The following is a 15,250-nucleotide window of genomic DNA, read 5'->3' on the forward strand; positions in this document are numbered from 1 at the left end:
ATGTGCACCCTACTCATTAGATATTGGGCCTTAACCAATTATCTACGGATATAGTAAAAGTTCGATAACTGCCTGAAATTCGGGACCGGTAGCAGGCAGTTATCGAGCGGAGGTAAAGTTTCTTTCCCCTCACTGAACTCGAGACGAGGACTCGAGTTTCCTTTTAAAGTGTTTTGAACGTGTAAAAGGACAGTGAGTGACAGAGAAAGAGGGTAGATAGTGAAGTTAACGTTAAGGAAATATTAACATAATACTAATACATGGATAAAACTTCTTTAACTTTGATCATTTTTTAGTAAAACTTTTACAATCATATTTTTGAGGTTCTCATGATGAAAACAAGACCAAACACGAAATAATTTGGATCATATTTGCGTATTTAATGAGTGATAATAACTCTTCTTTTCACCTACTAAATAAGTAAATATTATCCAAATTATATTGTGTTTAGCCTCATTCTAATAAGAAAAACCTCACAAATATGCTAATAAAAGTTTCGTTAAAAAAAAAAAAAGAAAAAGAAAAAGAAAGAAAAATATAAAAACTTTGCCCTTTTATTAGTATTGTCTCACCGATCCACGAGCTCGGATATGGTTACCTTACTCGGGCTTTACTTTGCTGTTGAGTTTCGGGGCATTTCAAGGGGGGTCCCGCCTGAGTGGTGGGGATGACTACCAGGTAGTTATCGAACTTTTAGTGTACTTATGTAATTACTTTTCGCATCACCCATTTGCAATATACATTAGCTGTCTGAATAATTTAAACATTTCAGCGATTTCTTTTCTGCCTCCGTTTTGCAATAACAATTATCTTAAAGTTAATGTACCTGTACGCTAAACCAACAATCATAGTATTCTGTAATTTTACAGTCGCATTGAGGAGCAGAAATAAAGCAAAAAAGTCCTAATATATTTTGTTGTATCTCTTACGATTTAACTTTGATAAAACCTTATGAATCCGAGGTGGACATCTCTGGTACAATGAATTGAAGTTCAACATGAAATCAAGTAAAAGAAGATAATACATATTGAGACAATTGAAAATGTCTTTAAACCAACTGTATATTCATACCTCGATCTTAAAACAGATTTTCCTTCATTACGATAGGGTCATTCATTCCATGCGAAATCAAACACTTTTCGGAATAACGTCTCGGATCTTGTTCAAATTTAGATATATTGTAGTTTTTAGCGATGTTCAATGGGTCAATGTGAACAACATGTGTCAATGGGTTTTTCAAAATTTCAAAAATTATGTATTTTACAGCTGCTTGAAGTAGAGTGCTAATTTTTTTCCAAATATTCATAGCTCCTAATCTAATAACAGCAAGAAAATCAGCTCGTGTATACTTTCAGTAAAAACATTGAAGCACTGAATAACAATTATTTTGTATTAATCACATCTGGCAGAATAAGGTAATTTCGTGCTTTCTTCGAGCGAAGTGTTCCTCCCCATCGAGGGCTGTATTGCCTCGCAATCGGTGCCTTCGTCAGGTCATTCTCTTCGGACTCAGAGGGTTGACGTTAATTCGCGGGACAATACAGCCATAAAAACATTCGGAAAATACGCGTGTGGGCCCGATCGAGCCACGCTATTCTGGGGTTCGTACTTCCTCCCCAATTTTCGCGGCCTTCGACCTGAGGGAAAGGTCTCCTCCACCTTTGTCGCGAGGAAATCAGAGCGGTTCTTTTGCCCCCGTCAGATTGACTAGAAAGATCTTCCTTTTTTGGGTCGAAGGACAATCAATGCCGATTTGTTTCGTCGTACAAAATCGGTAACGCCCTTAAAGTTGCGCGTTTTAAGGGATGTAAGGGGATGAAGAACGGACTCTGAAAAACAGGAGATGCATTCGAGTCTTGGATGAGAATGCAAAAAGAAGTCAGAGCCGTCTGAACTTCACCGCATCTAGAGTCATTGTGCGGACTCTCTGTTTTTCACTATTACATTTCACTGTCGAGGTCTATCCGGAATTTGAAACAGCCACTTAATATTAAATTGGCGAGTGGCAAGACGAGTGTCGCGATTAAAACATTAACCGCGAACCGAACAGTGTCCGATTTCGCATGGAATGACTCGATATGTAGTAACTTTAATACTCATTGTCAGTAATTTAGTTAATATTGAAGAAAAACTATTTAGTATAAAATATATTGAGTTACTAGAAGAGAATCTCTTTCTTTCTATGTTTATTGTCAGATTTGCGAGAAATGTGTTGGTGATTTTTGAGCGAGCGATGCAAAATATACCTGGATGTCGCAACTTCTTTCAAAACTTCGCTCAAGACTCAAGACTTCTTTCAAAATTATATTATAAATATTGTTACTTAATTAGGTCAAAGCTTTGATCTGAACTCTATAGAACATTCATAGCATCATTAAATGGGTTCTAAAGTAAAGTGGGGCGCAATTCGTATGAGTTTTTAGAAAATTTCAAATAAATACTTTTACAAATAACATTCAAATAGACATTACGGATAAAAGAAATTATGGAGAAGAAAGAATAATTTACTTGAATGAAGATTTATTAAAATAATGGCTACTTTCATTAAATTGTTATACACGCACATTCTTATGGACACTTACACATGCTCTCATACGCGGCGTCGACTTTCGACGACGATTCTAAGGAGAGAACGGGTAAGACAGTAGTTACAGTTTGAATTTTGAACGTCAAAGGGTTGCACACATCCCAGCGAACGTAATGGCCAAAAATGAGGATAGTGCCAAAATTTTTTCGTTCGAAATGTAATACTTTCATATCAGTTATGTATAACTCTCATATGAGTTATCATTCTTTCAAAAAATTCTTTTTTTATACTTTATCAATGGCTATAAAATGACACCGATTGATTTTTCACATTTTCTCGCTTAAAATGTTACCAAATGCTGTGTAAGTAGGGCTATTATAGAACTCATTAGTTTTTTAATTTTTACCCGCCAATGATATTCCTGTTTTCATGACCTTGGCATTGAGCAAATCAGAGCACATTATTCAGAGTTGCCTGACCTTAATCAACAAAAAATACTCCAAAGTGTGTCAATGCATGGGTACAAAAACGAAATTGACCGAGATATACTTTAATAAAATATTTCACTGTGCATATGTACAATACTGTACATAATTAGATATAAATGCAATTAGGTATCAAAATAAAAATTTAAGAAACTGGTTGTATAAAAATAAGGAATCATAAATACAGATTTTCTTGTTTGGAGATCTGAAAAAAATTTTTTCTTAAAATTGTTTTCAAAGCTGCGAATAAGTACAAACTTTATTTCTTCCATTTTCCTTTACTTTTTATAACTTGTAATAGCTGATCAGGAACACCATCAATTAGTAAATTTAAAGTGCCATCTGGAATTTCTACCCAAGCAAACTCTATAATTTCTGAGTTGAAGGTTATAGGTAATTAGTTGCTTTTCTTGATTATGTATTTTTCTCGCAAGAATATGCTACAGGTTTTGGATGGGGTTCATGTCTGGATTTAGAACTCGTCATGACGAGTAATACATAAGTCGATTCGAATAGGGTTCAGGTAACGTAGGTTTCACTTACGAAAACTATTTTTAAAATTTTAAAACTTTTTTTTTTATAGTCAACTCAGACCATTACTGATCTGTCTTCTTAATTGTCAGTCCTTCGGTATATGTTTTGCTGTAACATTGAGTAGATGCTTTGTATTGGAAAATGAAAATAAAAAATTGTTTACTTACATAAGTTTTTACTAACCAACTATGAACATATCTAGATACAGTCAGTCTATTCTTGGAAATATCGGAAAAAGAAAGCAGAAAAAGTGTTTCACTTTATAATCATTACAGTACCTGCTAAAAGTACTAAAAAAATGAGACGCTTTTTATTCCATTATTCCTCAAACAGTTAGTAACCGTGTAATTACTGAGGATACAAAAGAGCTTGTTTGTTCTAAGAAGTTGACTTTTATTTTGTTTTTAGAGTTTATTCCATGAGCGTCAGAAGCAATTAAGCTGATTCTTGGAAAAGGAAAATCAGATTTTCGCTAATTGGGTTTTGTCACATTTGACTTGTACAAAATTAGCAGTGGTTATGGTAATCGTTCTTTTGCAATAAACTCGGCTGTAGAAAGCTTGTTGAGACAATGCGACGTATGTATTATATGAAACTTTTACCATCTAGTGGTAGAATGTTTGGATACCATTCTTGATAAAGCAAACAACTTATGAAATATTTAAAATATTTCACAAAATATTAACTTTTTAAACATTATCTTATAATACTGTTTTGCACAGATATTCCGAAGAATCAATTAATATAAAAAAATTGCAGTTTCATTTAAAGAAAATTTACTTGTACTTTTTATATGAATTGTCTATGGAATCAAATTTGAAATATTTTTCATAAAAAGTACTCTACTGTATAATATACGCTACCGTGCCTCATTGGACACTTTTGCGTTATTGGAAAAGTAAAGTAAAAGTAAAATTCTATAATATGATTTTGGTTACAAAACCCATCTCAGACGATTATATAAGGTTTACAAATACCGATGAGAATAATATTTAATATCACAAAATTCGTTATATCTATCACAAAGACAGCTAATTACGACAGCTAGTTTTTTTCTTCATGACATAATATAGAATGTATGAAATTGTGTTTGGAAGCCATATTAAAAGCTAGAGATTCGCCTTTAACTAGCATTTCCCTACCTTTTGGGTAATTGTGGTTACCTTTTCCTCTGTTTTAACTGAAAAAAACAGGATTATATTTCTGTAGATTGTGGCAACAGAATTTTTCTTTTTTTTTTTACAATATTTCAGTTATATCAGTACATTAATATAAAAAGGTAAGGTAGAAGATTAGGAAAATTTTTTATTTATTGTTTTTGAGAAAAGATAATTTTATTGTCATATTTGTGTTTGTTCTGATCAGTATATTCCGATGCACAAACGATTTTAATTATAACTGCCTATTAAATGTACAATAAAACTAAAAGGAAAATAATATGAGCTCCAATTAATAAAAGGTAATTGTTTTTTATTAGTTCGCTTAATTAAATATTAAATATAGAGTATAATATGAAATAAGATGATTTAATAAAACAAAACAGTTTTCTTGATTTATGAAAGGCTGATGTTTCTTAACTCTTCTCCAACAATTATATGTATAAAGTATTGTCAAAAACTTATCAAGACAAGATCACTTATCAAAACTTATCAAACCTACTTATCAAAAAGCAGTCATCTTTCAAATCATAAAAATTACTGAATTAAACATCATTTTACAATATAATTTTGTAGTTAGTACTTAATTAGTGAAGAAAATACAAATAAAGGTAGTGTTAGTTATTAGAATTTCAAAAAATGGAAAATAAATTTCTTTTGCTAAATGGAAATTTTCATGAGTAATAGTAGGGTAATTCCAGACTCGATCTTATATTTTATCGACATATTCGAATTTTACGCCAAATATCCCAACAATACGAGATAGATGGCTTATTTTTTTAAAGGATAGTTGGCCCACTATGAAACTATAATGACTAGTAAATGTTTTTGTCCTATAATAATTAGTATTAATCTGGTCTCTTATTGTTAAAGAAACGTAGAGAACCAATACCTATCTTAACCAGTTATTTAGATATAATTGATAAATCAATTCCAATAATTCTCAGTACATCGAATCTTCAGCAAAGTAGCAATGGAGGAAAAAATCATGTTCAGATGAAAATTTTTCAGATTCATCAATTTAAGATTCTAAAGAAGACAATACCAAATGTGCGTGCTGTGGTAACTAATTGTACTGTTTCATGACAAAAGAAGATGACTGAATTCCATGTTTAAAATGTAAAAAATGACTTCATGAAAGACATTTCAAGTTTTTAAGCTTCTGAAATTCTCGTGGAAAAGTTTTGTCTAAACAAAAAAAAGTTTTTCTTTTTATTATTTCCAAAATGTGCATTTTCTATCTGAGTCGACTCACTCTGACTAACGGTGCAGATGATGTTCTGCATATGTTGTAATTTATTTTTTTATTATATTTTTGTATTTGCAATAATAATTGTATTTATTATGTACTGGTACGTTGAAAAAAGTGGGCTATCTCACCTGGAATCACCCTATCGAAAGCTTTGGTGTAATGAAGTCACTTTCAGGTAATTTTATCATCATCATCGACATCACTTTTATTAGAATAATATGTCTAAGTCCCAAGCATTGGTTGAGGAAGTAGGCAAACGTTAGTTCTCGCATCGTGTTCGGTTTGAACGGTCAGCAATCGCGAATTTGACGAGTTATGAACATGACGAATCGTGAGTTGATAATTTATTAGCGGAAGAAAGCCGCTTTCAGAAAATGTTGCACGACTAAGTACTTATCATTATCTGTAATTCCAATATAACACGACGCAACGGAGTCCGCGATTCTATAGAAACAGATACATATTCTATTTCTTTATTTATATTCCTGCTCATTTCCTAATTGTACTAAATTAAAATGAATTTCCCTAATTGTACTAAATTAAAATGAATTTCTCTAATTGTACTAAGTTAAAATTTGTACTAAAAGTTTAATTTAAAAAATATAATACAGTAGAAGATATGAAAATGTTACTCATGATCATTGAAAATATTTATATTTCGTTTTTAATTAGTGTTTGTAGTTGTCAACGCAAAACAGATGATTTTGTATGACAAATATTGAAAATGCGAGGTTTACTTATATTTAGTTATTTAGCTTTAGTTTAAACAAATAATTTGGAGCATGCCTTTAGTACTACATATATGTAATATACGTAACTATATGTGTGTATCTTAACTATGACTAAAAACACACAATTATCTTCAGTCAAACAATATATCGCAATATGTAATAAAAGTATTGATTCTTGAAAAATTCAAACTTCTTGATATACAATTTGGTTAAAACAGTGCTTATTCCATCCTAAGTACGATAAATTGTAAGATTCTGGAATTAATGTTTTTGTGCTATTTAAAATGTAATTGTTTATTTGTAAAAAAAAGTTTAATAATATCAGAATACTCATAGTGGATTTAATATCAGCGTACAAATAAAGTCATAAAGGGAAAATTATTATTAAACAATTATTGAAAATAGTAATGCTAATAATGATATTAACTGTGGCGAAGGTTAATAATAAGAACGTTATTATTACATTATGTTTCGAATTATAAAGGTAAAATTCAACTATTAGAATTTTAATTTACTTACTAAAATATATAAATAATAAAAGGCATCGATAAATACTGATGGTGTATAAAGTGTTTATATTATTATTATATATATAGGTATGATATTAACATTATTATATAATATTACTAAATAATAGTAGCATCTATTTTTATATATAATATAAAACATTATAGTATTTATTGTTTAATTAAGATCATTGAACTGTCGTATAGTCAGAATGGACATAGACACATCTAGAACATAAATAAAAATGGTTTTAACATGCGAACGTTTTAACCCTTATTCTGTAAACATTTTTTTGGTTACCTTACTCCGTAAACACAGGTCATTCTAATCCGAAACGTTTTGGAGTGGGTAAAAGTCTCTGACAAAGTCTGAAAAAGTTCATATACATAACATCTTCAAACAATCCAGATTGAGATTCGAATAAAAAATTAATTTTTTTACAATGGAAAGGAGATATACGGTATTTACAAAATTTCCAGGATAAAAATGACCCCTATTTACGGAGTAAGGGTTACTTTATTTTTTCAGCGAAGTATGTTCTATAACGATTACGTACATTCCCGTAATAGAATATGTTATCTAATAGGATTTGTAAGTCTCATTAGACTTAATGCATATTCATGTTTCCTAGCTAAAGCTCTAATGAGAAACACTGCATTTGATTCGTCACATCATGTTTCACTTCATCTATTTGGAACCCCGCGTTTATCTGTTTTTATCGTACAATTCTTTCTCTATTCATGTTCTCTTTTGTGCTCTTTATGTCGGCTATACTGTTTCCCTTTCTCTCTTTCATCCATATGGGGTCGACGCGTTTGTTTTTCTCCCTCTCGCAGGCCAGGCTGCACGAATTTTCCGACCTTAAACCCTCTGTTCACTCGCTAGATCGCTCTACCTCCTCTCAAGCCATCCACATCCACGAGCCGCGCCGCCGCCTGCCTTCAGTCGCGTTCAACCCGTCGCTGGAGTATGAAGCGTAGTGTTGTGGTAACATTATGGTGATAGTAAATGTACTTTCGTTTATCATCGTACCGTGGTTGTAGATAAGGTTAACATTTCATAAGTACTCGGCAGTTTTTACAACTGAGAAATCACAACCATTCGTCTTGTGTTTCGTGGCAAAAGGTGTTAGTTCACGATGGAAGACAACAGGCCGCTAAGAGAGCGATCGCTTTCTTCTAAGAGGACAATGTTGAAATATAAATTGTTGATTCAGTGACATTCAGGGTGACATTTTTATGGATTAACGCGTGCTGCATATTGCATTTTTATCGTTTTCTCGAAGAACTCGTTTGACCCCTGACTACGTGAGAACGTGTTATGTGGAAGACAGTGAGATAAACGTGTGCCTGTGATAAAGAAGAGATGACGAACTGTGAGCCGTTTGTCGTGTCGTCTCAACCGAAAGAGTTATCTTTTCATTGATCGGTCCAGGAGCAAATAGGTCGCCTGTGCTAACTCTGTTTCGCGTTGCGAATGGGTTTTTAGCCCAGTGGTTTGAGCGACAAATTGTGCACACTATAACTGTCGATATACATAGACTCTTCGGTGTTCAATTCTTAAAACTGACAGGATCCATCGACGTTGATAGTTTTGATGCTGATATGCCTGCTTGAAGCTTTATCTGAGTGTATTGACGTCCTGTGCCAAATACATGTGCCAAAGTGTTTCATTAAAAGTACAAGCTTTTTTAAATATTTAAGAGTAGGTCTATCTTTGTTACTGTCGAAGTCGTTGTTATTGTTATTATTGTTGTTATCGTTGTTTGTTTTATAAGTTAGTTTATACAAGGATTTATTACAACTCCAAAAGCATTTGACACGTATTAGTGTGTATGAACATTGACTCGATTCTGGGTACACACCAATGAGGAACAATTACCGTAACATGTTTTTTGCCGGCTACGGATATTCCAATCAACATCAGAATAGTCCACCATCACCAACCAGGGCCAGCGTCTGGGGTAGCGTTTACAGCCCTTTTCGAACGTGAGTATTCCCGCTGATGTGTCGATGCATCGAATTGGTAATAATTTACAATTAAGTTCTATGATGGTTTTGAAGGAATCACATGTAAATAACAAAATTTTATTTGAACACGTTCTGATATAAGTTAAAATACAAATTTATTCGTGATTTAGAAATACAATGGATATGACATTGATGAAAAATTGATTATTATATTATTATAATTTCTATGCTGCACACAATATTTGTTTAGAAATAGATGTTATCTATGTATAGGATATGAAAATGTTAGCCTTAAAACATAAATCTTGCTTTTCAATTTCTGTACATTTTTCTGACATTTAGATATGCATTTGTGACTTACGTATGTTCATCGAATCGCTATATTTTCAAGGAATGCAGAGATACTAAAAAGGAGAATCTAGAACAAAATCTATTGTTAAGCGTTTAGTGTGTCTTAGCAGAACTAATATTTATTCAGAAAATAATATGTTGTTAAAATTCAATAGGAATTAACCTTTGGATAACAATTGAGAGTACTAAAATACTATATAATCGAAAATGAATAAATACAAAAAGTCAAGATACAACATACATATACACATACACGCAAGTGTACAACTCGCTTTGAGGATAAATTCGTGCCGCCTAGCTTTTCCCTTTGTTCAACCTTTTTTTTACATGCTTAAGATATGTTTTTTATGTTATAAAGTAGTTACAGTTTTTTGTTTCCACTTTTAATTTTATAGTCAGGTGATAAAAACAGCTATGCCACTTTTTTCAAAATCGAAGTGTGTATTCTTTTATGCGTATCTAGATAAAATCTAGATTTTCGTATCTAGATATACCTGTATATCACGTAATTTAAGAAAAAATCAGATGACAATTTATGATGTGAGGGTTCATCTATTGGTTTATTTAACTTTAAAATCACTGTGCTGAAAAGTTAGAGTCATGGTATATCAGGTTTTGCCATCTGACTATAAAATTATAATAATAATAATAACATATTTTTTTTGACGAATATCAACAATTTCACAAAGAAAAAGAGGGAGAACTGCTGTGGCATAAACATATGTGTGCATCCATTAATATGATATATTCACTACCATCCAAAAGTTTTTGGACATTTGGTGGAACCTAATTAAATTATTTGTATCTTTATTATGGATTATTATCAATGAATGTCATTGATGTCTAGAGGATCAATGCAAATATAATGCAAATTAATTGTTCAAAATCTTACCAATAATTAAATAAATAGCAATTACTTACAATTATGTGTTATCCACCACATTTACCCGATTTGAATCTGTTAAGTTGTGGGATGAAATGAGTTCTAAAGTGTGAGAGAAGCGTGCAACCTTGGAAAAGTTCCTATGGAACTATTTATAAGACATTTGATAGGAAATTTGGGAAATAACGTTAAAGAATGAACTGCAGGTTACATTTAATAAGTCAACGCTGTTGGCGCTCTGAGGCAGATATAGACGAATTGAATATTTAATAACTTTCATATATGTGCTGGCAAGATTTATAATACACAACAGTATAAATTCTCATACATAACAATAATATTCTGTGACAGCAATCCATTTGAGGGACTCTTATTAAAATAATGATATGAACGTTTAATTAGATTCTACCATGTGTCCTATTATGTGTGGACGATAGTGCACATCTGTGCTACATACACTATTAAGAGGAAGTTAGAAAGTATTAGCATATTTTAAGGTTTTTCTGTATTTATCTTTTATGACAAAAGTACATTAAGCAGATACATAACAGAATTGACTCTTAATTACAGACGTGCGATCTATGAGACATTTACAAACTATAGAATTAGTAATTTTACTTCACCCCGTTTATAGTACTTCCGTGTTCAAAATTCATTGATGTACAAACAGAATTAATTTTAGTTTAATGTAATTTACTATGAAAATACAGCGATCTTCGAGATTGCATATCTACATTTGTTGAACAATGAATGTTTTAGCGTTAACAATGTACAATTAAATTATTTTGTATTAAAATTTATTCTAATTTGTTCTCATATTTTTTAAATATGTCTCTTATAAGTACGTATCACTACTGCACAGATTTTTGATGTTTTGACAAGAAGTTTTCCTAAATAACTTGTGAAATCATGGCCCATGAATATTGTATATCAGTGCTGACCAAGCGAGAACTCGCGCGTTCTCTCACAACTGTTCTCATTGTCAGGGAAATCATGTATGTAATGTTATGAAGGCCGCAATGATAGGTTAGTGCCCCTGTTATCAAGAAAGCTCAAACATTATGAACGACGTATGCATTCACGGATTAAAGAAAGTGTTGGAAGAGAATATAGACGAGTGAGGTATCTTAATATTAGACAGTCTTGTCATAAATATTCCTACAGCTGTACTTTATTTTGTTTACTTCACCACGCAAATGACTAGTCAGTCATACAGTATAGTTCATTAATTCCAGATTAATTCTTCTTTTCATTTCTTTCGCGAGGAACTTTTCACATAATTGAGGAATAAGGAATTGTTTGAGTGGTAAATTTGCCGATAATGTGGGTCTTCATTGATTTCGACGATTTTTGAACATGTTATACATCCCGACATTTTGACTAACTTTTTCTTTTGACAAAATTGGCGATCGACTTTAATTTCCCAGATATTCGCAAAAAGACTTTCATGTATAAATACTCTACAGCGGCGCGCGGCATCGCGGTCTGCAACAATGTTACACGTGATGTTGCACTCGCTCGAAAGAACAAGCCCAACTCAAACCTAGGTACAGGACATTACCAGAACACGCTATTTTTAGTTTTACATACCTACTCAGACCTAACCCAGGCCTAACTTGGACCTAACTAGTTTTTTGTGAATATCTCGGAAACTATGGCCAATCGTCGATTTTGTCGAAGGAAAAAACTGTTCAGAGTGACGACATTTATAACATATTTAAAAATTATCGAAATCAGTGAGGACCCACATCATTGGTAACTTTACCATTTGATTTTGTAAATTACTCAAATATCCCACTTTTCACAAAATTTCATGTATTTTATAAAAGTCACCGACTTTATTTCCGATGAGAAAATGTGGAACATCAAATTATTTTCTCTGTATTTAATAATGAGTGTTAAACATTGACTTTGAACTTTTATAATACATCCTCTTAAGCTTCTATCTAGAAGGATGACAAAAATTCACAAATATCGGAGTGGTGTGTTTTTAGCTGTTACTCTACGAATGTCTTTATATTTAATGTATCTTTCTTCTGGGTTGTTAGTTTTGGTCGTCTAGTCCTCCTTCTGTCTTGTATTCCTATACCTAGTGTACTGTTTTTCTGCTTCAGTTGTCTATAACGCACACCTTTTTCTGAAATACCAAATCTAGTAATTTCTCATTCAGAGCGCACCCTTCTTCTCGTACAATTAGTGCTGCTCAATAGTTCTTTTTGTAATAACAACATTGTTTCAGTGTTTTAATTCTGTACAATACATTTTTCAAGCTCTTTACCAATTGTGAATCCAAAATGTTCTGCAATATCTTTGCATCTGAAATAAATATAAAGAGTATCTCTGTAATATCCCAAAAAAGTTGTACTAGTAAGTCGTCATTGTGACAGCTTTAATTATTAGAAAATTTAATTATGAAACGTTTATTATATGCATTAAAATCGAAGAGACAATTAAATATATTTCTCCAAGATTCATGATCTATCCGTTGAGTTATGCGATATCTTTCCTCATTAACTAAGGATCCACTGCAGACTCAATATTACGTATAAAAACGTTGGTCTCTGGCGGCCCTTTGCGAAAATACACAGGACTCAAATTGTATCAACATTATATAGTATAGGTGATCAAGGTAATCGAAGTTTTACGTTATACAATATCAAGAATTCGATTTGTTCATATGTATCTCTAATTTATAATTAACTTGAACTGTAGAAAAGGTAAATACCATAGTTTTTGGTAATGTAACCATTTATCATACTGGCGATAAAATAGTAGTGATTTCAATAAATTATTTTATGTTTCTCGAAATAATGGTAAAAATGATCAAACATATTCGTATAGTACAATTTAATATTTTCATTTTATATTTCATTTGCGGTTTTATCAGTAATACGGTTGTTCATTATAATTAAAATTTTATCTTAAAAAAAATTCAACATTCTATGGTTCTTATTCGTGTTTCATTTTCATTTTAACACACGTATGTACGTATATGTATATAATACTTTCGAGGAACAATTTCCTCATTTCCTCATTTCTTCAAAGTAAGAAGATACTTTGCTTGAACACGATTCTTGAGTAAAAATTTAATTTGTTATTTTAAAGAGAATAACTGATAAAATATTAAGTTATGAGCAATAATGTAATGAAAGTTGTTGAAAAGCTTGAAGATATTTTGAAAGTTTACTAATAAAAATGTGTTAGGTATGATGTCGAAGTAGGAGTTTATGAGACAAATATTAAACATATTTTGCTGACTTTAGTTTCGTTTCAATCATTAAGGTAAATGTTCCAATATCCAAACGCTTAAGATATATGTCCCTGTGAATAAATACCTAAAAATGCATGTCCTGATACTTGAATTGCATTTCAGTAGCTGAATATTCTATTTTATGATACTTTTGTTATACTGTAGATATTGTTTTTTATTTGGTATATAAGAAATTAAGCTTAAAATTAAAGAAAATTAGTATTAGTGTACAGGTACTGATACAGGCTCGGCTACTGGGACATTTACCTTATTTTGAAACAGTTGTAATTTGGAAAAAACGAAACTTTACTAAGTTACAAGTTATAAAAGTATACTTCTATATCTACATTTTTAGAGTCATCCTTGCATTAAAGAGGAGATATCTACTTAGAGCTCAAAATACATGCATTTTCGGGAATTTTTTAAAGCGAAGCTGTTGAGCTTTTTCAAGTAAACGCTTTTCTTCTGTATGTAGCAAGTTTGAATGAATTTTTATATGTTTTTCTCATACAAAATAAATGAGTATAAAAGATACAGTTAACATCTCAAAAGCCGTTTTATTGAAAGCATATTGCGATGCTACTTGGAGATGGATTGTCTAAAATAAAAAATCCTTCAATTTTTAGATACATACTAAATTATTTAATCATTATTGAGTGGGATATTTGATAAATTAATTTGTAATAAAATGGCGGCAGCTGAAAGTTAAAATATCGATTTTTGGCTGCCGCCATTTTGTTATAATTTGTACATAAAATCTTTCCTGATAATAAAATTAGTAGTTGGAGTGTAGAAAGTTTTTTCATGTACTCTAACTGAAAGTGGATCTGAATAAAGCGAATCCGAATCATTCCTGACCCGGGTTTTGAATGATTCACGTTTGAGAGGGAGAATTAACCCAGGAGTATTCAACTTAAAGTGCGTTTTTGTAACTCAGAGTCACTGTAATTATTGACAGATAGAAAGTAAACCTTCTATAATTACGTCCCGTGATAAGGATAATCTAAATATAAACAGTGCATGTAGAGATCTCAGTTGGCACTCATACTATTATAGCTATTACATAGAGAGTCCTTAAAAAAGAACTAGAAAAATTTCCAATTACCACATTCTTCTATTTCCATTAGTTTCAAAAAATAAATATTTTATCCTCGACTTTGAGGTCTTCTTTCACCCTCTAAAAATAAATGCCAAGGTACACGAGAATTGGACTATAGTCTGCCGCATACAACTTCGGCATCTTAAGACTCGTTCAGATTAGTTAAGTTACTTGAATTCAAGCGGCTTGAATGCACTTAGTTGTAGACAACTTAACCAATCTGAATCTGTTATTCATTTGATTTGAAATATCCTTTCAAGCTTCAAGGGAAGTTTTGGGGTCCTTTCAACTTTCTCTTGTCTTGCAATATGCGCTGATTAATGTGTACTACCGTATTTGAATTCAAGTAACTTCACTAATCTGTACGAATCTTTACCATCATGCCTCAATGACACTAATGATATAACATAATCGTGTTCTTATACAGTAGTCCAACTTCAATCCTGAATATTAAAAAAAATACTTAGTATTTTAGTGGCCCTATAATAGGCTTTTTCTTTAGAA

The 15,250-nt window shown here is 31.7% G+C and overlaps 1 protein-coding gene across 2 annotated transcripts in view; it reads left to right on the plus strand.

Annotated features, from left to right (window-relative positions):
* Positions 1-8,813: 8,813 nt before the first annotated feature.
* The window catches only part of Cnn (phosphodiesterase 4D interacting protein centrosomin), a 73,660-nt gene continuing 67,223 nt past the window's right edge, over positions 8,814-15,250 (plus strand). Inside the window, exon 1 of one of the 2 annotated variants that reach the window (XM_076383272.1) lies at positions 8,814-9,181. In XM_076383272.1, the coding sequence (XP_076239387.1) occupies positions 9,060-9,181 (122 nt within the window). In that variant the 5' untranslated portion in view covers positions 8,814-9,059. The remainder of the gene's footprint in view (positions 9,182-15,250) is intronic. The other variant, XM_076383188.1, reaches the window with a different exon arrangement.

Source organism: Calliopsis andreniformis, chromosome 1 (assembly GCF_051401765.1).
Source record: "Calliopsis andreniformis isolate RMS-2024a chromosome 1, iyCalAndr_principal, whole genome shotgun sequence".
Classification (NCBI taxonomy): Eukaryota; Metazoa; Arthropoda; class Insecta; order Hymenoptera; family Andrenidae; genus Calliopsis; species Calliopsis andreniformis.